Source organism: Ranitomeya imitator, chromosome 1 (genome assembly GCF_032444005.1).
Source record: "Ranitomeya imitator isolate aRanImi1 chromosome 1, aRanImi1.pri, whole genome shotgun sequence".
In the NCBI taxonomy this organism is placed as follows: Eukaryota; Metazoa; Chordata; class Amphibia; order Anura; family Dendrobatidae; genus Ranitomeya; species Ranitomeya imitator.
In genome coordinates this window covers 353802620-353825777 of record NC_091282.1, presented here as the reverse complement: position 1 = coordinate 353825777, position 23158 = coordinate 353802620, and the positions used below count along the sequence as shown (strand labels likewise).

Below are 23158 nucleotides of genomic sequence, written 5' to 3'. Positions count from 1 at the left end.
CATGGTAGGCGGACTGCAGGATTGGCAGAAGGGTGACGACCGACCTGCTGACCACTTTTTCTTGCAGCGTGAGCAAGCGTAATGAATGATGGTGGGTTTGGAAACAGAAGCCCCAATAGAGTTGGACATATGTAGGCTGTGAGCTTATAGTAAGAAAAAAAGGTTGGAAAGCTCTGCCTGTGTAAGTCTAAACTACTGCAGCGCTGCCTCCAGAGTATGAAATACTGCAGGGGAGAGTTGCTAGGGTACGGATGAAAGCCTATCGTACAGGAAGGAAAGAGCTGCAGACGAGCCGGTATCTGTGCCCCCCGAGCGGTGTAGCGTCCGGATAGGAAGCAGAAACCAAGATGGAGGAAGGCATAGAAGCCTCGTGGGGAAGGGGGGAGTGGATAAGCGCACAGTCAATGACTGGGAAGAGAGAGAAAACTCCTGATAGGTCCAGTGGTAGAAGGGGACGTGGAGCCGCATTAAAATATCGCTGGGCGCCAAGAAAACGCGGGCGATTAGGAGGTGTGGCCGATCGGCCCGAACTGAGGTAAAGTGAAAGTAAAATAAGAGAAGCCTGCGCCACCAGGTCAGTGACTGCCGAACTTGCCGAGGCAGACGAACGGGGCGGTCCAGTGAGGTCGTGGAAAACAAAATAAACAGTTAGTAAAACACAACAAAATATTAGCTGCGGATCTGGGAGATCCAGGTCCGCCTCATACAGACACTAAGCACAAACTGGGATGCTCAGTGCCTGTCGGGGGTGTACACTGCCGGGGAGGAGCTACTGTTCTTTTCCTTTCTGCATAGTGTCAGCCTCCTAGCAGCAGCAGCATACACCCACGGTTATCTGTGTCCCACGGTTATCTGTGTCCCCGCAATGAAGCGATAAAGAAAATAATAGTCTAATTGAAAACTGCAATTCATCTAGTAAAAAAGTAAATCATCAGATGACTGAAAAATAAAAAAAAAAGTTATGGGTTTTGGAAGAAGGGGGATGAAAAAAAACAAATGCTTGTGGAGCCTACTGAAACAGACTAAGGTACCTTTCTAAATGCTTAGGAAGCATCTGCAGGTGTATTTTGTTAATTATTCTAATTTATTCAGATAATGACTTTTGGGTTTTCATTGGCTGTAAGCCATAATCATTAACATTAACAGAAATAAACACTTGAAATAGATCACGTTGTTTGTATTGACTCTATATAATATTAATTTCACTATTTTTTATTGAAGAACTGAAATAAATTAACTTTCTGATTATATTCTAATTTTGTGAGAAGCACTTGTATAATCTGTTTCTCAGCCTTTCACTAAGCTCCTCTTTCCTCTCCATAGATTATATGTAATAGGGCATGTTACTGAGCTGGCAGCCCATCTTGTCATGAAAAACATGGATTTGAGCTGTTTTTTGGAGTTTTATTTCAGAATGAATGAGGCGTTCGGAGAGCATGGAAGAAGTGGAATAAGTGGCTCATGAGTGGAGAAAAATAGCAAACTTCTCTAATAAGATAGCATGGCTCTTATATCCACATGGACAAATAAGTTATGCAAAGTATAATCCATTTTAATAACAGATAATATATATTTATTAATGCTGGAGCATTTCTCTATCTGCTTCACAAGTTGTCATTTTAGTAACAGAGGTAAGATTAGTACCTGAGGGAGGATATCCGGGATCCAGTCAGAAGTCAGCGCCCCCGCATATCCACACAGGACATCGGCCCCATCAATGAGTAGTGATAATGTGTCACTCCTTTTTAAAGAGCGGGAAATTAAAAGTAGTAGGACCTGAAACTCGGCTAAGGCGTCCCTGTAGTAGGATAATAAAAGTTTTCCATTTAGTGATGAGGTATTTCCTTTTAAAGTAAATCATACATGTGTACAACATATATAGTCATAGCCGAAAGTGTTAAAGTGAAGTATTTCTCCCAGAAAATTATTGTAATTACACATTTTGTTATACACATGTTTATTTCCTTTGTGTGTATTGGAACAACACAAAACAATAGAGAAAAAAAGGCAAATTGGACATAATTTCATACAAAACACCAAAAATGGACAAAATTGTTGGCATTTTTTAAAAATGTGGGTAAATAACTTTGTTTCAAGCAAAGGATGCTCGTTCAAACTCACCTGTGGCAAGTACCAGGTGTGGGCAATATGAAAATCACACCTGAGACCAGATAAAAAGGGGAGACGTTGACTCAATCTTTGCATAATGTGTCTGTGTGTGCCACACTAAGCATGGAGAACAGAAAGAGTAGAAGAGAACTGTCTGAGGATGTGAGAACCAAAATTGTTAAAAAATATCAATAATCTCATAGTTACGAGTCCATCTTCAGAGACCTTGATGTTATTTTGTCCACAATGTGCAACTAAATCAAGAAGTTTACAACCCATGTCACTGTAGCTAATCTCCCTGGATGTGGACGGCAGAGGACAATTGATGAAAGGTTGCAACGCAGGATAGTCTGGATGGTGGATAAGCAGCCCCAACCAAGTTCCAAAGAAAGTCAAGCTGTCCTGCAGGCTTAGGGTGCATCAGTGTCAGCGCAAACAATATGTCGACATTTAAATGAAATTAAACGCTACGGCAGGAGACCCAGGAGGACCCCACTGCTGACATAGAGACAAAGTATGTGGCTGCATTCGGCTGTTGGCTATATTGAGGCTATTCAAAGTTTGTTGAAATAAAGTATTAAACAATTTATCTTTACTGATATAAAGTGTCCAACTGAGAACAAAAGAGTTCACCAATAGTCAAGGAAAATCAAAGTCATCAACCAATTGAGGGCTGCATTCCAGATTACCTCAAAATTCAAAGAAAAAAAATGTAAATCATGGGTGCATGCAATTTGCCTGAAGTTTATCATCTACTATATAATTGTCGAGGCCTCTGTCCGTCATGGAATCCAAGTCGCTGATTGGTCTCGCCAGCTTCCTGTCATGGCTGCCGCGACCAATCAGCGACGGGCACAGTCCGATTAGTCCATCCCTACTCCCCGCAGTCAGTGCCCGCTCCATACTCCCCTCCGGTCACCGCTCACACAGGGTTAATGCCAGCGGTGACAGACCGCGTTATGCCGCAGGTTACGTACTCTGTTACCGCTGCTATTAACCCTGTGTGTCCCCAACGTTTTACTATTGATGCTGCCTATGCAGCTGTCTGTGTGACAGCTCTCCAGCGACCAAACAGCGACGCTGCAGCGATCGGGATCGTTGTCTAGATCGCTGCAGCGTCCCTAAATGTGACGGTACCTTTATTGAAATATGGCAATCACCAAAAAGTATAAAATATTCTTCCTTCATTTAGAAACATGCATATCCATGGGAGAGAGAGTGTTTGACAGGGTGTCAAATCGCGCACTCAAACAAGCTTTCTTTTACCGTCGAAACAGCCGTTGCCCGAATTGATACTCTGTAATACACTCTCTCCCATGAATATGCACTTTTCTAAATAAAAGGAAAATATTTTCTATAGTTTGGCGAGTGCCGTATTTCCTTCTATTCCTTTCAGGTGCAGCTTCATGCTACCAATAGAGATGACAACTAGCAAAGTGCAAAAATTAGAGAAGAATCAGTCAGGAAGGATAAGGAATGTAAGCCCGCCAGGGCAGGGTCCTCTCCCCTCTGTATCAGTCTGTCATTGTTAGTTTGCTTACTGTAAAGGCCCCGTCACACATAGCGACGCTGCAGCGATACCGACAACGATCCGGATCGCTGCAGCGTCGCTGTTTGATCTCTGGAGAGCTGTCACACAGACAGCTCTCCAGCGACCAACGATCCCAAGGTCCCCGGTAACCAGGGTAAACATCGGGTAACTAAGCGCAGGGCCGCGCTTAGTAACCCGATGTTTACCCTGGTTACCATCGTTAAAGTAAAAAAAAACAAACGCTACATACTTACCTACCGCTGTCTGTCCCCGGCGCTCTGCTTCTCTGGTCTGGCTGCGAGCACAGCGGCCGGAAAGCAGAGCGGTGATGTCACCGCTCTGCTTTCCGGTTGCCCGGCGCTCACAGCCAGTACAGGAGGAGTGCAGAGCACAGCGCTGGAGGACAGACGGCTGTAGGTAAGTATGTAGTGTTTGTTTTTTTTTACTTTTAGGATGGTAACCAGGGTAAACATCGGGTTACTAAGCGCGGCCCTGCGCTTAGTTACCCGATGTTTACCCTGGTTACCAGTGAAGACATCGCTGAATCGGTGTCACACACGCCGATTCAGCGATGTCTACGGGGAGTCCAGCGACCAAATAAAGTTCTGGACTTTCTTCCCCGACCAGCGACAGCACAGCAGGGGCCTGATCGCTGCTGCCTGTCACACTGGACGATATCGCTAGCGAGGACGCTGCAACGTCACGGATCGCTAGCGATATCGTCTAGTGTGATGGTACCTTAAGGCTAGGTTCCCATTGCGTCCGTTAGCGCGCCCATTCACGGCAATGGGAACGCGCAGCACTAGAGCGTGCCATGTTCGGCACGCGCTAGCGATGTGCCAGTGTTTTCTGGCGCGCCGCGGACACTGCTTGCAGCGTCCGAGGCGCGCCCGCGGTCCGTTCCCCGCTCTCGCAGATCGGGGATCTGCGAGAGCGGGGACGTTACCGCGACCCCGGGACGCGGCCCCGTTAAAAACATTGCGTTAGCGCAATCCACTAGCGCTAGCGCTAAACGGATTGCCCTAACGCAATGTGACCCTAGCCTTAGTCTCATGTACAGCACCATGGAATTAATGGTGCTATATAAATAATAATAATAATAATAATAATAAGGAGAGGGTAACTATCTGTGGCCATCAACTACAACACAATTCCTTTTTTGCCTTGCTTTTTTCTCTCCAGTGCTCCTGTTGTCAGTTTCAACAGCACCAAAGCAGATGAAAATGATTCTCAATCAATCATTTCTGCTTCCAAACAGCACAGACTTGTATCCCTGACGTTCAGTTAAGTTTGGGTTAATACTGTGATGTGCAAGTGTTCCCTTAATATTTTTGAGCCTTGCGTATAACCCAGCACACTGAATGTTAATTTTCTAATTCCAAATTTAGAATGACTTTCAAAATATGCATTCTCCATGTGAGCGCTCTGCTAATCTGGGGTTTGTTAGGAACTTGCATGGGAGGAGACTGAAAATTCCCGTGGGAGATTAGCGCTGGTTTAGTATGCGTATGGCTTTAGTTTCAGTCTTAGAAGAATACTTACATTTAAACAGCATCTGTCACCAAAGTGCTAAATATCATAATTCTAGAATCACTTGATACATATTCCGAACTAGTTTACTTGCTGTTGTGTGTTTCAATAATCATGAATGCTTTTGTACATACGATCATTCCTTTTCCCCACCTTTCCCTGCAGGACTCCCCTGCAGGTAACCCACACAGTCCTCAGCTCCTCCTGGAGCTATGTGGGAGTTCCTACTCTCCCAAGACACAACAACAGCCTGACTTTCATGCCCAGGTATTTAACACCCCATGTGATCATCACATGACCTTGGCATCACACAGGTCCTGTCAGGACTCTGCAGGTGGAGATACAGTGGACCCCCTCCCACCCGCTCTATGGAGGTCGACTAAAACCATCCCATAACATAGCTTTCAATTAACTCTCTCAGCATGTAGCATGCTGGAGGCAAAACATTCTGGGTCTACATCACTGACCGCAGTATGCACAGTGACACGTATCTCCCTTCATACACTGTACCAGTGACTGTCACACAGTATAAAAGGTGCAACCAACAACAAATGAGCACATTTTCATCTGTCATTTGACCGCTGCACGCGGTGGCTGCGGGCTTGTCGGTATCTTTACACGGAGATCGGGTCATGTGATCCTTCCTCCCTGTGACGCCGGCGCCGGCCGCTTCTGTGCCGCGGTGGCTGCGGGCTTGTCGGTATCTTTACACGGAGATCGGGTCATGTGATCCTTCCTCCCTGTGACGCCGGCGCCGGCCGCTTCTGTGCCGCGGTGGCTGCGGGCTTGTCGGTATCTTTACACGGAGATCGGGTCATGTGATCCTTCCTCCCTGTGGCGCCGGCCGCTTCTGTGGTTACCTCGGCGACGCGGCGCGTCACTTCCGGGCCGGGCGCACAACTTCCGGTGACGTCGTCACCATGCACGCCGAAAGGACACTATTTAAGACCGGCCGTAAGTAATGCAACCAGGCCCCTTGAGAAAGGAACAAGGTCCGAAACGCGCGTCGGGGCAGACGCTTTCACCCGGACGCCCACTTTACCCTGGTACCCCCAATATAGAGGTAATTACTGCTGACTTTACGGCACCTGTATTTTGGCCCTTAGGCTATTTGCTATATGGGGGTATACGCTATAGTTACACCAGCGAAAAGATAGTGCTAGGAGAGCAGGAGACTGTGTTACGCCATTGTGCTTTTGGCAGCTACGGCTGGTATCAGTCCATATATTGGACTTAATACATATTCGGATATCTATATATAGCTACCGGGAGTTTGGTGTTCATACCGGGTGTGGGTGTCAGTCACCTATGTATCACGCAGAGTGTATTTGGTGTTCTAGTTTCACCCTCTTTCCCATTTTTGGTCTGATGTTATGTTATGTTTTTAATTGCTATTTAATAAAGTTTACATTGATTTTCTTTACATTTGACCAGTTACATCATTTCTTTTTGATGGGTTTCACGTGTTTACATTGGACAACAATTGCAAACAATCCTTTGTATAAATGAATGCTCAGGAGATCATTGCAAAAGACCCTATAAAAACAATAATCAATAGAAGATTTGTAGGTATACAATTCATTACAGGGTACGTATTTACATGTGGAAGTAGTGGTTTGGCTGTATAGGCTCTTGTCCCCCAATAAAAAGGATGACTTCCCATGTGCCAGTCATGAGAAATCTGGCATAGAAGTCAGGCTAAAAGTGAATTTGGGGCATGTCAAGCAACAAATAGGGCAGCACGGTGGCTCAGTAGTTAGTATTGCAGTCTTGCAGCTCTGGGGTCCTGGATTCAAATCCCACCAAGGACAACAGGTATCTTCTCCCCGAGTTTCCGGGAGTTTCCTCCGGCTTCATAGTTGTAGGTAATCTAGATTCTCAGCCCCGACAGGAATAGTGATTATGATGTATGTAGAGCGCTTGCGGAATGTGATGGCGCTATATAAGCAAAACATAATGAATAAATAGAAGACCAAGTCCACTTTCAGCCTGATTTGCAAATTTCTTCTTCCCTAGATGTCTCACAAATGACACACTAGATCTCTACAATAAATGTATCATTTTTATTGTGGAGCTATGGCCTATATAGCAATACCATTACTTCCATATGAAAAACATGCTAACAAGTTCCTTTCTTTACCAGCTCCAGCGTACACACTTCTTCCATCATCGAAGAGATCACATGTTGCTAATGCTGCCTAGATAAACTCCAAATATACAGAAACACAAACCTGTATGAGCTGAGGCTCTTGTTTTCTCTTTGAAGACGTTTATTCAATTGCTTGCAAAAACCTTTTATCATGGCCTCTACATCTTTTGATCTTTGAGTTGCCCCCGTAAAATGATAGATCACTGATGCCGAACTTACAAGTGTCAGTCGTGTTACAAGGTCTGCCTACAAGAGAAGGTGTTGGTTATATGAACTCTACACGTGGAACCCATATCACATTCTCCAATGTCATATACCATATTCACCCTGTCATCTCACAATAAAATCACACAAGTATTCAACAGTATGTGACAAAAATTACCATAAAGACAGTTTTTCCTTGGCTCGGCTGTCCAACCACCAAAAACACTCTTCCCGATGATGGAGATGATCGCCTCTTCTCAAGAATCTGAGCACACACTTGTGTAATTTGTTTGTTTCTAGCAAAAGAATGTCGCTCATGCCATTCTTGAAAGCCTTCCTGGGTTAGCTGATCTTCATCATCATCGAATTCATTTGACTCTTCCTAGGAGAAATGAGCACTGAGGTATAAATGCTGCAGAAGACATATATACAAATATAAGATGAAATATCGTTAGCACATACCCCAAGATAATCATGCTCAATCACTTGCCAAACATCATTTAAAACTCTAGCTCCAAAGTCCTCGAGTGCAGACATTTGTGGCTTCCCATCATTTTCACCGCCCCACTGACAGGAGTACCTACACAAGAAGACACGAGAACCAGTAGCTTGTAAGCAGGAAGCATCACACAGCAACGTTCAAGGTACCTAGGATGGTCCAGAAACTTACAAGTAACTCCTCACAGCGGGATGTTTGACTACTCTGTTCTTGAGGGCCAACATACGTTTTTCAGCTTCTTGAGATTCAGAAGCAAAATCTGGAAGCCAATGGCTGGGTACAGACCTGAATGGTAAAATAGATACAGAGAATATGGAAGATATGTGCAAAAAAACCTCTGAGAGGGAAATGAGAGCTAGAAAATCTCAACTCATAGCTTCTAAATGGTACAACAATAAAAATGCCATGTTTCACTAGCATAACTAAAGCAATAATCTCTACCAAAAATGTGTGATCTTACTGTACACTGTGATCCCTACTCAAAGCAAGATCAAAACTCCCAAAATCACATTGAGATCTGCAAGGTTGTTTTAGGGGGTCTCACTAGCTCATTAAATCAGCAGATATATAGAACTCCCACCATGCCGAAGTTACTTCATACATGCCTTCTTCATTCATCAGAATTCACAGCCATATCTCACAATTGTTAAGTATGACAATCGATATGATATTCACAATGAATAGTCACCCAGAAAACACTAATCCATTATATCTCGACACATAATTGCTGGAAATGACCAAACAAATTCACTACCCTGGTCTAGAAACCACTTTGGTACATCATGGCAGCTGGACCTGGGCAGTGCAAACGTCCTTGACCGCCACTTGAATAATGGTAGCCTGGGTGTCTCTTGCAATTACTAGGTCACTTCATGACATTGTAGGAGGCCAAGTCACTAGGCCTCATGTGAATTCACAACATATGTCATGGAGTCATAGGGACCTAGTTATCGCAATAGTCATCAAGGAAAACTGCACTTGAGTTCTTGCCAAGGAAGTTTCCACTGCTCTGGCCCGGCTGCCATAGAGTCCTGAACTGGACACTGGACCAGGGTCTTGCAAATCTTTTTTCTATACATATGGAAATACTGCCTGGGGTCAAGTACAGCGTGATGGCATGCAGCTGAAAATTTCGAAAACAAGCCCATCCTAAGAATATTAATAATTAATGTCATATTTATTTACATTCTTAAGAGTTTTAACATATTCTGATGAATGAAGATAAAGACATATATGACGTATATTCCACCTCATGTGAATTCCATACGGCTCACCCCTGTTTACACTGCTACAATATGGTTTCTACATTGTAGTCGGTAGTGGCTGCTTCTTCCATGGATCATTTCCAGTACACACTCAAACAACTAGTTCTGCTCGATCTTATCATCACTGCCACTTTCCCAACACAAGTGTCAGATACAAGTGGACAGGCTCATACTCTACTAGGTAATGACATCTAATTAATGTTACTCCTGAAACATTGTATTACAATCTGCTATGACAAGGGACATATTCAGAATATTCATGCTTATTTTACCTAATGGCGTCACGGTTTCGAAAGTAGAATAAAGCCCTTGGGTGCCCTGATGTGTTGGTCTGCAAAAACTGCATGGCCTCCAACTCTGTGATGGATCGCCCTGCAGGATAGGTCTGAATCTGCCAAAGATACACCACAAAGAGTGTATAAAAAAATGAGACCGTCTCATAATCATTAATTCTGCCGGACTGTAACAATCAAGATATTTAGAGAAGAGGAAGCTATTTCAACTAATTTTTTTTTCCAACATGTGAGTATTCCAAATCTTCTTAAAGCACAGGTAGAGGCACTTACCCACTGATACTCAGGTAGGAGTGGAACAGAGTACTTATTGGGGACATGACCGTATCGCTCTCCCAGAATGCCAATGAAGATTTGACTTCGAACAACTTCAGAGAGACATAGAGACAACTGCCTAATGTCAAAAACATAGAAGTTACGGCAGAGAAGGAATATAATGTTACTCCCACTTTCCTCACTGGTACCTTCCACCTCACCTGTCGTTCTTAGTTTCCTCTTCTGTAATGCCCCACCGCAGATCCACTTCTTCCAGTGAGAGGAAGTGACACGCAGCCCGCTGGCGTAGTTGTGGCATCACCTGTCCAATCAATAGATCTCTTTCTGAGTGCATATCCCGGAACGTGGAGGAGATAAACACACGGACACTGCGCCACCTTAAAAAAAAAAGTGCAACGACTATAACCCACGATCACCAACGCTATAACAAAAGTTGCAAAATGTATATTTAACTAAAATAGGGATTTTTGTGTGTACTCACCGTAAAATCCTTTTCTCCGAGCCACTCATTGGGGGACACAGGACCATGGGTTATGCTGCTGTCACTAGGAGGCTGACACTAAGCTGAGACAAAAAAGGGTTAGCTCCTCCCCTGCAGTATACACCCTCATGCTGGCATGCAGAGACCCAGTTAAGTGCAAAAGCAGTAGGATAATGAGAACAATATATCAAAAAACATTGGAACATAACATGTCAAACAACAGTCAAAGACTAAAAAAGATAACTAGCCGTAAGGCTACCAGGGTGGGTGCTGTGTCCCCCAATGAGTGGCTCGGAGAAAAGGATTTTACGGTGAGTACACACAAAAATCCCTATTTCTCCTTCGCCTCATTGGGGGACACAGGACCATGGGACGTCCCAAAGCAGTCCCTGGGAGGGAAACAATACAACCACGTAACTTCATGTACCATCTGACTACCAATGCGCAACGGCCGCCTGCAGGATACGCCTGCCAAGGGCCGCGTCCGCAGAGGATTGGATATGCACATTGTAATGCTTTGTGAAGGTATGCAGGCTGGACCACGTTGCGGCCTTGCAAACCTGCTCCGCTGATGCCTGGTGCCGGATGGCCCAGGAAGCACCCATCGACCGAGTGGAGTGAGCTCTAATCCCCGCCGGGATAGGACTGCCCCTGACCCGATAGGATTCCTGGATAGCAGATCGGATCCATCTAGCTATCGTGGATTTAGACGCCGCCAAACCCTTTCTGTGACCCTCCGGGAGCACGAAAAGGGCGTCCGATTTTCTGAAGTGTGCCGTTCTGGAAATGTACCTCCTGAGAGCCCGTACCACGTCCAGAGTATGGAGAGCCTTCTCGACCCTATGTTTAGGCTGCGGACAAAAGGAGGGAAGGATGATGTCCTCGTTAAGGTGGAAAGATGAGACCACCTTTGGAAGAAACGCGGGAGAAGGACGTAGGACTACCTTGTCCTGATGAAAGGCAAGGAAAGGTGCCCGACAGGATAGAGCGGCGAGCTCTGAAACCCTTCTGATGGACGTCACCGCTACCAGGAAGGCAACCTTCCAAGAGAGAACAGAGAGCGGAACGTCTTGAAGGGGTTCGAACGGCGGTTCCTGGAGAGCCCCCAGGACCAAATTGAGATCCCAGGTCTCCAAAGGCATCCTGTAAGGAGGAACAACATGGGAGACTCCCTGAATGAAAGTCTTGACCTGAAGGTTGGTGGCGATCCTACGCTGGAACAGCACGGATAAGGCTGAGATCTGACCTTTAAGAGAGCTCAGGGCCAAACCGGAATCCAGACCGGACTGAAGGAAATTCAGGATACAAGGGATGGAGAAGCTGAGCAGAGGGAGCCCTCGGAGCCTGCACCAAGAAAAGAAGGTCTTCCAGACGCGGTGGTAGATAGAGGCAGAGGACGCCTTGCGAGCACTTAGCATGGTAGGAATGACCTGCTGAGAGAAACCAGCACGAGCTAGAATCCAGGTTTCAACAGCCACGCCGTCAAACGTAGGGCCCCTGAGCTCTGATGGTAGATCGGTCCTTGGCGAAGTAGGTCTGGGCGGTCTGGCAACCGCAAGGGGACGTCGGCTACGAGCTGAACGAGCTCCGCGTACCAAGCGCGACGAGGCCAGTCTGGGGCGACCAGAATGACCGGTCCTCCCTCCGTCCTGATCTTTCGGATGACCTTCGGCAGTAAGGGAAGAGGAGGAAACACGTATGGGAGTTGAAAATGATGCCACGGAGAAATTAGCGCTTCCACTCCAATGGCCTGGGGATCCCGAGATCGAGCGATGAAGTTGTGGACCTTGGCGTTCCATCTGGATGCCATCAGATCCACGTCCGGGGTCCCCCAGCGAAGACAGATCTGGTGAAAAACTTCTGGGTGAAGTTCCCATTCCCCCGAGGCAAGGCCCTGGCGGCTCAGGAAGTCCGCTGCCCAGTTCTCGACTCCCGGAATGTGCACCGCCGAGATGATGGAGTGGTTGGTCTCGGCCCAACGAAGGATGAGAGAGACTTCCCTCATCGCCGCCCTGCTGCGGGTACCCCCCTGGTGGTTGATGTAAGCCACCGCCGTGACGTTGTCCGATTGGACTCTTATTGGGTGACCCGCAAGCAGAGCGTGGAAGTGAATCAGAGCAAGTCTGATAGCACGAATCTCCAGAATGTTGATGGGGAGGCTGGATTCCCGAGCAGTCCAACGACCCTGGGCCGAGTGGTGAAGAAACACCGCCCCCCAGCCAAGAAGACTGGCGTCGGTGGTTACCACTAACCAGCGGAACGGGAGGAAGGACTTCCCCTGGAGAAGAGATGGTCCCAGGGTCCACCAAATGAGAGAATGTCTGACCCGAGGAGACAGGGGACAAGGGAGGTCGAGAGAAAAGAGACTCCTGTCCCAGTTGTCCAGCAGAGCCTGTTGTAAGGGGCGGAGATGGAGTTGAGCGAAGGGAACAGCTTCGATTGCCGCAACCATCTTTCCCAGGATCTTCATGGCGAACCGAATGGTTCGCGGGCGAGGATGGCAGAGTGTACGGACTCCCTGCTGGAGCGCTTGGACCTTGGACCGAGGAAGCAAAACCAGCCCCCTTGAAGTGTCCAGGATCATTCCCAGAAAGGAGATCCGACGGGAAGGAACGGGAGATGACTTGTCTAAGTTGATCAGCCAGCCCAGGCGAGAAAGCGAATCCAGGGTAATGTGGACGCTTGACTCGCAGGCCTGAAACGACGGGCCCTTTATGAGGAGATCGTCTAAGTAAGGTAATACGACGACTCCTCGAGAGTGAAGAATGGCCATGACAGCCGCCATGACCTTGGTGAACACCCTGGGCGCCGTGGCGAGACCGAAGGGCAAGGCTGTGAACTGAAAATGGTCCTCTCGAATGGCAAAGCGAAGGAACCTCTGATGAGGCGGGAAGATCGGGATGTGAAGATAGGCATCCTTGATGTCTATCGAGGCCAAAAATTCCCCTCTTTCCATGGAGGAGATGACTGATCTGAGCGATTCCATCCTGAAGTGCCGGACTCTCACGCACCTGTTCAGAAGCTTCAGATCCAAAATGGGACGAACGGTCCCGTCCTTCTTTGGCACGACGAAGAGGTTTGAGTAGAAGCCTCTGAACCTCTCGTGTTCCGGGACCGGCACGATGACCCCGCTCTGGCGGAGGGAGTGGATGGCGCAAAGAAGGGCGCGAGACTGAGCTCCCGAACTGGGAAGACGAGAGGGGAAGAACCGAGTGGGAGGGGGAGAGGAGAACTCTATCTTGTAGCCAGACGATACCAGATCTCTGACCCATTCGTCAAGAACGACGGAGAGCCAGGCTTGTTGAAAAAGGAGTAGACGACCGCCTACTCTTCTGGGATCGACTGGCGCTGTTCCCGAGTCATTGAGAAGGGAATCTGGGAGGTCTGGAACCTCTGGTTCGGGGCTGCCTCGGTTTCCCGCGCCAGGAGGGATTAGGTCTGAAGGATGGACGAACGTCTCTGTCTGCGCGGGCGGAGCGGTCCGATCTGGGAAGGCCAGAGGGATTGGACCAGGCAGAATTGGTACGAAAAGGCCGAAAACGAAAGTAAGGCTGGCGCTGGAAAGCCGCCTTGGGCCTCTGTTGGGGAAGAAACTTGCTCTTTCCCCCTGTGGCGTCGGAAATAAGCTGGTCAAGCTTTTCGCCGAAAAGACGCCCGCTTTGAAAAGGGAGAGAAATCAGGGATTTTTTAGAGGAAGAGTCTGCGCGCCAATCTCTGAGCCAAAGGGCCCTTCTAATAGCGATGGCGTTGGAAGCCGCCGAAGCAGCGCAATTTGCCGCGTCGAGAGATGCGAACATAACATAATCGCTGGCCATGGCTAGCTGCTTAGCCAGGTCCGCCATCTCCGAGGGGAGGTCCTGCTCATTAATGGATTTCGCTAGGGCATCCGCCCAGGAAACCATAGCCTTGGACACCCAGGCCGCGGCGAAGGAGGGAGACAGGGACGAGCCAGAGGCTTCGTACACCGAGCGAGCTAGAGAGTCTATCTGGCGTTCGGTGGGACTCTTAATTGAAGCGCCCTCCGGGACTGAGAGAAGAGTCTTAGAAGCCAGGCGCGAGACCGGCGGATCTACCGTGGGGGGATCCGTCCAGTCTTTCACGAGATCAGCTGAGAAGGGATACTTGGAAACCAAGACCTTCTTACCCGTGAAGCGCTTGTCTGGGTGTTCCCTGTGACGCCTGACTATGTCCAGGAAGGCTGGATGAGAGGCAAAAGCTTTGTGAGAACACTTGGTTCTGGAAAAGGAGACCGCATGTTCCGGAGCGGAATTAGAATCGTCATCCACCTTTAGTGCGTGATTGACTGCTACGATGAGGGAGTCAACCGTGGCTCTGAACTCCGGAGCCTCCGGATCCAAAGAAATTTCAGACTCATGTTCAGAGTCCTGAACGCTTCGAGCCCCCAAAGAGGGTGAGCGAGAGGTGGAGCTGCCAGAGTCTGAGTGACGAGGAGAACGCTCCGGAGAGGTAGTACGGGTCCGTTTTCTGGACGACCGTGCCTCTTTAAGAGGCGAGCGGCCCCTGCTGGCCGACGATTCCCCTGCTATGGAGGGATCCCTTAGCACCTGTAGCGGATTGCCCCGTTCCCCGGGAGGATTTTGAATGGACTTGATGGCGTTAGCTAAAAAATCCACGGACTGAGAAAGCGAGGCGACCCACGGGGGGGGGCTAGGTACTCCAGGGTCGGCGGCGGTGGAGGGCTCCTGGGCACACGGGGCATCGCAGGCAGAGCAGAGGGGAGAGCTTTGAGGCCTGGGAAGAGGGGCCTGGCAGGTGTTACACGCAGAAAAGAAGGTTGTATGCACCTTAGAAGATTTTTTAGACCTTGACTGCGACATGATGCTAATGCAGACAAAATTACAGGGTCTATATAGAGGTGACCAGTGACTGAGAGGGCGCTGCAGAGGGGAGCCAACGATGTCTCCTTACCCCGGTCCTGTGTCCCGCTATCCAGGAGAGACGAACTGCTGGGGTGTTCACTCTGAGAGGAGGAAGCCGGCTGCACGTGGGCCACTGACGCGCCAGAGATGCGACAGGCAGGAGCTGCGGCGCTGAGGAGAGGGACCAAGATGGCCGCCGAGATCAGGAAGAGAAATCTCGGCGGCTGTGAGAAGCGCCAGGAGCGGGGGGCGGCGCCACAGACACTGGCTGGAGTGGGCGGAGCTTAGCGGCGGCGACCAGCGGCTAGGCCGAAGCCGGGGACTAAATTTGCGGCCTCAGCCCGGCGCGCGGTCGCGAGCGCCGGAAAGGGACAGGGACCGCCCAAAAAGCCTGCAGATGGAGCCCAGGGATGAGGAGCCCTCCTGACCGCCGGCGACACCCCCCCCCCCAGTCCCCCCACCGGGCACTTACCCTGAAGATGGAGGTGAGAGGGAACCATGGTGCCATATATAGGAACGGTGCAGGGGTTGGGAAGCCTTCTATCCACCTACCCCACATGGGGGGTGGAGAGGAACCGTCCACCACCTGAGTCACAAGTCACATTGGTGATGCAGTGTGGTCTGCACGGACGCCACTGGGATAAAGCCACTGTACAGCCGAGGGTAGAACCTGGTGGACAGGGCAGATGTCCGGCAATAAAAAGGCCTGGCTGCAGAGGAGGATACTGGAGGTAGGAACACCAGTGCTCGTCTGTATAAGGGGAGATCGGGGCCCATTAGGGGAGAAACCGTCGCCCAAAAAAAGGACAGCTCAGGCAGTGGCTCCCACGTCGCAGGAGAGGATACGGTGAGGTGAAACTCCCGTGCTCGCCTGTTGTTGGTTCGGGGGAGATCGGACCTTAGAAGAATCCGTCGCCCCCTTCGTCCGGAATAGATGAAAAAAGAGAGAAAAAAATCAGTGTGCCTCCTACGGACACTAAGCTTAAACTGGGTCTCTGCATGCCAGCATGAGGGTGTATACTGCAGGGGAGGAGCTAACCCTTTTTTGTCTCAGCTTAGTGTCAGCCTCCTAGTGACAGCAGCATAACCCATGGTCCTGTGTCCCCCAATGAGGCGAAGGAGAAAGCTGTAATTTAGAGCAAGGCTTCGCAATCTTTTTATACTAGGGCCTCACCATCCAGAACATGGTGGTGTCTCGGCCTTAGAAGTCATGGGGAAAAAAAAACTAACTCAACATTAACACTTTTTCTCAATTCAGTATTTAACTCTTTGTATAATATTAAATACACCCAAAAGGAACCAATTATGTTGTCAAACCATAAATTGCTGTAGCCATAAAATGTACAGTGCAGATTATAAAGCTTAGAATTCGGCCATGATTAAGCACCCCTGCTGTGTTTGGAACACATTTTGTTTTGTATTGGTCTTTAAAAAAAACATGCAATTCTGCCATTGCTTTCTGGGATTTGTTTTACTTGTGTACATTTTTTTTACTATCATTATTTACATGTTGAATTCATAAATTTCTAAAAAAAAAAAAAAAAAAGTTGTTTTTTTTTGCCATTTTTCGAAACGTTTTTACTTTCCACATCAGTGGAGTTGTGGAGAGTCTTTTTATTTGCGTGGCGAGCTGACGGTTTTATTGTTACTGACGTATTGACCCTTTCTCTATAAATGCCTAACAATGATCGGGGCTGCCAGGACACAGCAGCTCCATAATTTCTATAGTGGCCACGGCTGGGTACTGCAGATCCACCCGCTATTCAAATGATTGGGGAGGTGCATCTGAAATACCCAACTGCGGCCACTATAGTTTTCATGGAGCTGCTGTGTTTCGGCAGCATCCGAGTAATTCCAGCTGGCAGAGGCACCAGTAACAGATGATAGGTGGGGCGGCCTGGTGATACCCCTCCCCCCAATCAGGTTGACTGAATAAAAACAAAAAAATAGTGGTCAACCTCTTTGATTAATCCGACACATCTTTTAGCTGCATGTACATGTACTCCAGGCAGGGGCTGGCATATATTTCTGTTGACCACACTCGGCCTCGATCTGCCAACTTTGACAAATTTTGGAACATTTCAAAACAGTTTTATGGTAGAATTCTACACTGTTCGATTAATTTTTCCCGACTACCAATAACCATGAACACTTGGATCGGGCAAGCGTGTGTATACATTTCAATGAGTAAAATGGAATAAGACTCTGCGAGGAGAGGGGATTATCGCTCTAAGGGGACTAAAGAATCAAGCATATTGACATCTGACATGTCTGATCCACAAGGAGGAGGAAGCCCCATTCACACTCACAGTCTCAGAGACTTCAGCCAGCGTTAAAGGAACCTGTGCTGATAGAAGGACTATCCATTACTAAGGATTTTTAAAGCACCATTAATACTAGGGGAAAAGGTTCCAGAAATATAACACATACATAAAACATAGATAACATTCAGTAGCTGTTATGGAGCAGTGGAGGACCCTGCCCTCATGGGCTTACAATACGTATCCATGTGACTGATGTTGTGACAAAAGCACTTACTTCTGCTTGGGAACAGAGACGAGTAGACTGCCAGCTGCCGCATGTCTCTTTTTAACATTCTCTGGGTCTTCTGGAATATTAAACCTTTCATCGACTTTCTCCACATGATCCAATAATCGGTCAGTTCCCCTCTCTGATACATATCTTAAGAAATAATAATCAACGTTGATGAAAGAGGATAATATCATAAAACGTTAAAACTTGCATTATGTTAATTAACCAAATCAAAGAAAACAGCAATCAGGGAAAATTGTGAATAGGAGCCTCCATTTTTTATTGACGATAAATGTGCCAGGAAGGCAGCAGTTCAAGCCTCATTGTACAGAATGCCCATCATTATATTTTTATTTATAAGTCAAGATATTAAACTTTGTGATGTTTTTGGGCTTGTACACATGTTGCGTTTTTGTCTAGTCTAGTCTTAACATAGAAAAGTCAATACTTACTTCAACACCTGCTCTGTAAAACCGCACAGCGTCACGTCATTACACTGATCAATGGAGTCTTCGCTGGAAAGAGACATAAGAGAACAGGAACAGAATGCACACAGGAGAAATAAAAACAGTGTGACAACCTCATTCCGGGACAATAAAATCACTCCTTTATTGTAAACTGTTAAAATCCATGGTGAGTGGTGAGTAGGTCATCAATGCATACAGCATGCGAAAACGCGTTGATGACCATGTTTTACTAACTACTTTAATATGGATTGATGACCATGTTCTACTCACCCCTTTACTCTGGATGTTCAAAGTATGCAATAAAGAAGTGATTTTATTGTCTGGTAATGAGCTTAAGACATTGTCGCACTGAGATGCCAAGAGCCCACCAGTAACCAACTCCAGGGCCCCACTGTTCAGCTACATGCAAATATGACTTTATCCTCATTCACGAGTTTCTAGAGCATTAAAATGGGTATTGTTAAATTAATAAGATACTGCGTCTGTCTGTACATAGTGAATCAAGAGTATTGTGCCAACTATTGCCCATATAAGAGGCTGATGGCCCACCGGAGAATTCTCCAGTTCTCCTGTGGGCCAGTCCAAGCCTGGCCGGACATATGTTCCGTTTTATTTCTCTGTTGACTATCACACTGCAATGTTCCATTGATCATTCTAAAATCGGATCCATGTGTCTGTTCAGTGAGACTCAGAGCATGTCCCACACTTCTCCATTTTTTCGGATCAGACTCAGCCATTAAACTGTACAGGGATCCATTTAAAAGTGCAACACATGAAAGATCTATTTGGTACTTCAGAGGTACATCCTAGTTTCATCCTTTTTATCACAGATAATTGTGAAGTGTCGTTGGACCAATAAAAGTTCAGGCTGACTACCTTCTACAGCTTATAATAATGGATGAGGAAAAAAAAAAAGACAACATGGAGGCAACATGGATGATATGTGAGAAAAAAAATGGTTCATTTCCCTGGGATGTAAATATGGATATGGATATATAAATGCAGCCTTTGGCTTCCAAATATGAGCTGTTGGTAATACTAGAAATACAAGTGTAAAGACAACTCATGTAAAGAATGGGATTTGCTTAACATAGGTGGATGCATCATTATTTCATCTTTATGGTATATAAAGATAAAGGGGAGGTAAGAGAGCAAAAAATAAAATAATTTATTAAAATTAATCTGTCGGCATGATTTTACAACCCAACATATTTATAAGGAGAGTACCTTTCGACGCCGTTAGGCAGCACCGTCACACAGAGACAGTCCGCATTCACTACTCGTCGATAATGCTTCAGAACAGTCTTAAAATGTTCATTTAGTGGATTTTTTTCGAAAATCAGTAGAGTATCTACCTGCATAAAGGAACACTTCATTGTATAGTATGCTTCTATTCATATGAAACACCACAAGTACTTATTTTACCTATTATGACAGTCTTAAAGGGGTTGGACACGTTATAAAAAAATTCCTAAAAGCTTGTAAAGTGGTTGTTGTGACAAATAAATGGGTAAATGCCAACATACTTTACCCCAGCTCCTCAGTAGAATGCCCTTAAATGTCTCTTTGGGCTATGTAAGCACTGCGGAGGGAGGTCTTTGCTTTCATAGAGGACAAGTTCAACATTGTAGGGTCAAATGGATCATTGGTGCAACCTGTGCAGTCACACATGGATCCAAGAGGCAAGGGGCCCACTACAAGAAGCCTTCTATTTAGGTAGCAACAGATTACAGACTTTTAGACAGCCTAGGGAATATTTCATAAGCGGCCTTCCCCTTTAATGTGGCAGAACTTAAAAGGAGTAGCGTCTTACCTTAGTACGCTTCATAAGAAGTTCTGAGAGGTATTCCGCTAAGGGGTCTCCTTCTTCATAGGGCAGATGTGGAAGATCTTGCATTTTCTGTATGGAAATTATGCCATGGTTAACTTTATGCCAGACTTACAGCATATATAGTTCAATGATGTGGGCAGGCATTAGCAGTGAACTTTTCCTAAGCAATGTACTGCCATATAATACCATGTAGTGTCATTGGCAGGAGCAGAAGAATTAAGGGGCTCCATGCTCTGATTATTCATTACACACACTTCCCAGACCCCACAATCTCACCTAAGTGACCACATCAATAGATTTAAAATCCTATAATGTTGCTTCAAAGTTCAACCTCTTTTGATTATTTCTTTAATATGGCATCTATTTTCTGCTTTTAAATGCTGGTTTTCTAAAGACACCACTAGAGGGAGCTTCAAGAGTACTCATCATCTATCTGCGGCTGCCCCTGCTGAGGGATTAACAGCCCTACCAACTATTGTACTGTGATCCCTAAAACAGAGGAGCAGATAAAGTGGATATATGGCTCTGTAGGTTAAAGGGGTTGTCCCTTAAAGAGAACCTGTCAGCAGGATTGTGCACAGTAACATACAGACAGTGTCAGGGTGGTACCATTATACTGATTAAAATGATACCTTGGTTGATGAAATCCGTCTTGTGGTTGTTGTGTAATCTTTATTTTCAGTTTCGAGTTAATAATATGCCCGTGGTCCCGGGCAGCCTGTGGGGGGCGGGGGGGGGGGGGGTCCTTCATGTGACGCTCTGACTAGGTATTCATACTGATGGCGTCTGACAACTCACTGATCCCTCAATGAGTTTCCCCCTATTTTACATACTAATTATTATATGTATTGTAAAAAAAAAAAAATTACCTTCAGCAGGTCACCTGAGCTGCAGCATGATCACATGTATGATGTGCATTATACTGTTTGATTTAGTCATGTACATTGATTCTGTAAAAAAAAAATATCTCTTTCTCAAAATGGCGATGCCGATGCCATTTTGCTGGAGAAAAAAAAAATGTCTCCACCAAGATGGTGCCGCCAGCACCATTTTGTGAAAGATTTTTTTTTTTTCATAATCAATATAGATGACTAAATAAATCAATTTAATGTACATTATACAAGCGATCATCATGCTGCACCGCCTGCTGAAGGTGATTTTTTTTTTTCACAATGCATATAATAATCAGTATGTAAAATAGGGGGCAGGTCACTGAGGGATCAGTGACCTGTCATAAGCCATCAGTTTGAATAGATAATCAGAGCAGCACATGAAGACCCCCCACACACACAAGCCACCCCAGAGGACGAGAATTTCCTTAACTCAAAACGGAAAATAAAGATTAAACAACAACCACAAGACGGATTTCATCAACCAAGGTATGATTTTAATCAGTATAACGGTGCCGACCTGACACTGCCTGTAGGTTACTGTGCACAATCCTGCTGACAGGTTCCCTTTAAGGGCAACATACACATTAGACTGATGTAAGCTGAACTTGCGGATATCAACGGGCTCAGCTGACTATCTAATGTATATGAAGGCGCTGTCCGATTGATGGTTAGGGGAGCAGTCGATTGCGCATGTCTAATTTCGGACTTTATTGTTCTCTCTGAGATCAGCCACCAGCAATCATGTCAGTCAGTGACTTTCTCATAGAGAAAATTAAAGTGCTAGGCAGAGCAAGTGCTTCTGTGTATGAGTTGGCTTAGTTGACCGTAGGCTGAATGATCGTTAGGCCAAAAGTCATCTAATGTGTATGGACAGCCACAATTACAATCCATCACAAAGCCACAGGATAGCTGATAAGTGCATTATCGCTAGGGGTCACACCAAAAGAAGGAGCTCTGTGTCTCGCTAAGTTTTCACATGCACGATGCTGCGCTATTCATTATCTATGAGAGTCAATAGCCAAACACTGGTCTTAGCTACGCCCTTCAGCCTCATAGATGATGGATGAAGTGACCTCACACATTTGTTACCTCAAAAAAGGGACACAGGACCCCTGTTCTTATGTCCAGTGGGTATCAGCCATTTATTACGGTAATTTACACATTTGCATGCATTCTTTTCCTTGAAAAGCAGAACATGGTGGCTAGAACAATGTACTCTTTTTTCCTCACATATGAGGATCTATATAATGTAGAGCTCTAAAGTATTAACGTGTTACTTTATATTCTACCCTTTCTTATTTGGTCGTGTTTTACCTCAGCTTGTTCCTTGACCTCGCTCACTCGTTCAAGGAGTGGACTTGAAGAGTGGTCAGCCAAAGCATAGTGGTGACTATTGTACAGGATCAGCTGGGCGTTTTCTGCCGTGTCCTTCACCATAAGGCTTAATAGTAAACCCACATCTAGGAGCTATGAAGAGGAGAAAATGATATATTGGCACGGAATCACTAAACCAACATTTCAAGCATCAATATATTGTGTTACGTATCACACGTTACTTATTCAAGCAAACATTAAGTGCAGACAATTCGTATGCCCCATGACACTAGGAATACTAGGCTTTTCTCAATAAAAGGACTTATTAGCTGCCCAGTTCGAGGTGAAACATCATGACATATTAAACACTAGAGCACTTATAGGGCTTGTTCACACACAGTGTTCTTGCTGCGGACACAACTCAGCGTTTTACAGTACCAGCAAAGAATGAGATTTCTGAAATCTCCTACACAAGCTGCTTATTTTTTCCTTGTGGATTTGAACCATCAGAGTCTTTTTTCAAATCTGCAACATGTCAACTCTTTCTGCGTTTCTGCGGTGTTTCTCGCTCACTCAAATGAATGGGGAAAAAAAAGTAAAGTGCATCAAAAACAGGCAAAAACTAATTAAAAAGTGCACATATTTTACGCACTATTTTTCCTACAGAAAAATCTGTTGCAAATACTTAACGTGTGAACATACCCATATGGCTGTTTTTATCACTAACTTTTGAAAAAAGTATAGTTTAATGCTCATTTCCTTGGTTACTGGCCACCTCTGCAAGCAGTCTCATTAAGAATGAATGGAGTGGCCACGGGCATGATTGACCACCGCTCCATTTACACAGGGTTCTTCAGGGCCCCGATCCTGGGGGTCAGACCCCCAGCGATCGGGAAGCTATCTG

The 23158-nt window shown here is 46.2% G+C and overlaps 1 protein-coding gene across 3 annotated transcripts in view; it reads right to left on the bottom strand.

The window, feature by feature from the left end:
• The window catches only part of TEP1 (telomerase associated protein 1), a 153781-nt gene that overhangs the window by 74962 nt on the left and 55661 nt on the right, over window positions 1–23158 (bottom strand). For all 3 annotated transcript variants that reach the window (XM_069760560.1, XM_069760541.1, XM_069760550.1), the window contains exons 14-26: window positions 22255–22407; window positions 20030–20116; window positions 19444–19571; window positions 18202–18264; window positions 17756–17899; window positions 10057–10233; window positions 9854–9974; window positions 9560–9678; window positions 8194–8307; window positions 7986–8103; window positions 7702–7905; window positions 7402–7565; window positions 1645–1798 (exon numbers count right to left, since the gene is read on the bottom strand). In XM_069760560.1, coding sequence (XP_069616661.1) covers window positions 1645–1798; window positions 7402–7565; window positions 7702–7905; window positions 7986–8103; window positions 8194–8307; window positions 9560–9678; window positions 9854–9974; window positions 10057–10233; window positions 17756–17899; window positions 18202–18264; window positions 19444–19571; window positions 20030–20116; window positions 22255–22407 — 1746 coding nt within the window. The remainder of the gene's footprint in view (window positions 1–1644; window positions 1799–7401; window positions 7566–7701; window positions 7906–7985; window positions 8104–8193; window positions 8308–9559; window positions 9679–9853; window positions 9975–10056; window positions 10234–17755; window positions 17900–18201; window positions 18265–19443; window positions 19572–20029; window positions 20117–22254; window positions 22408–23158) is intronic.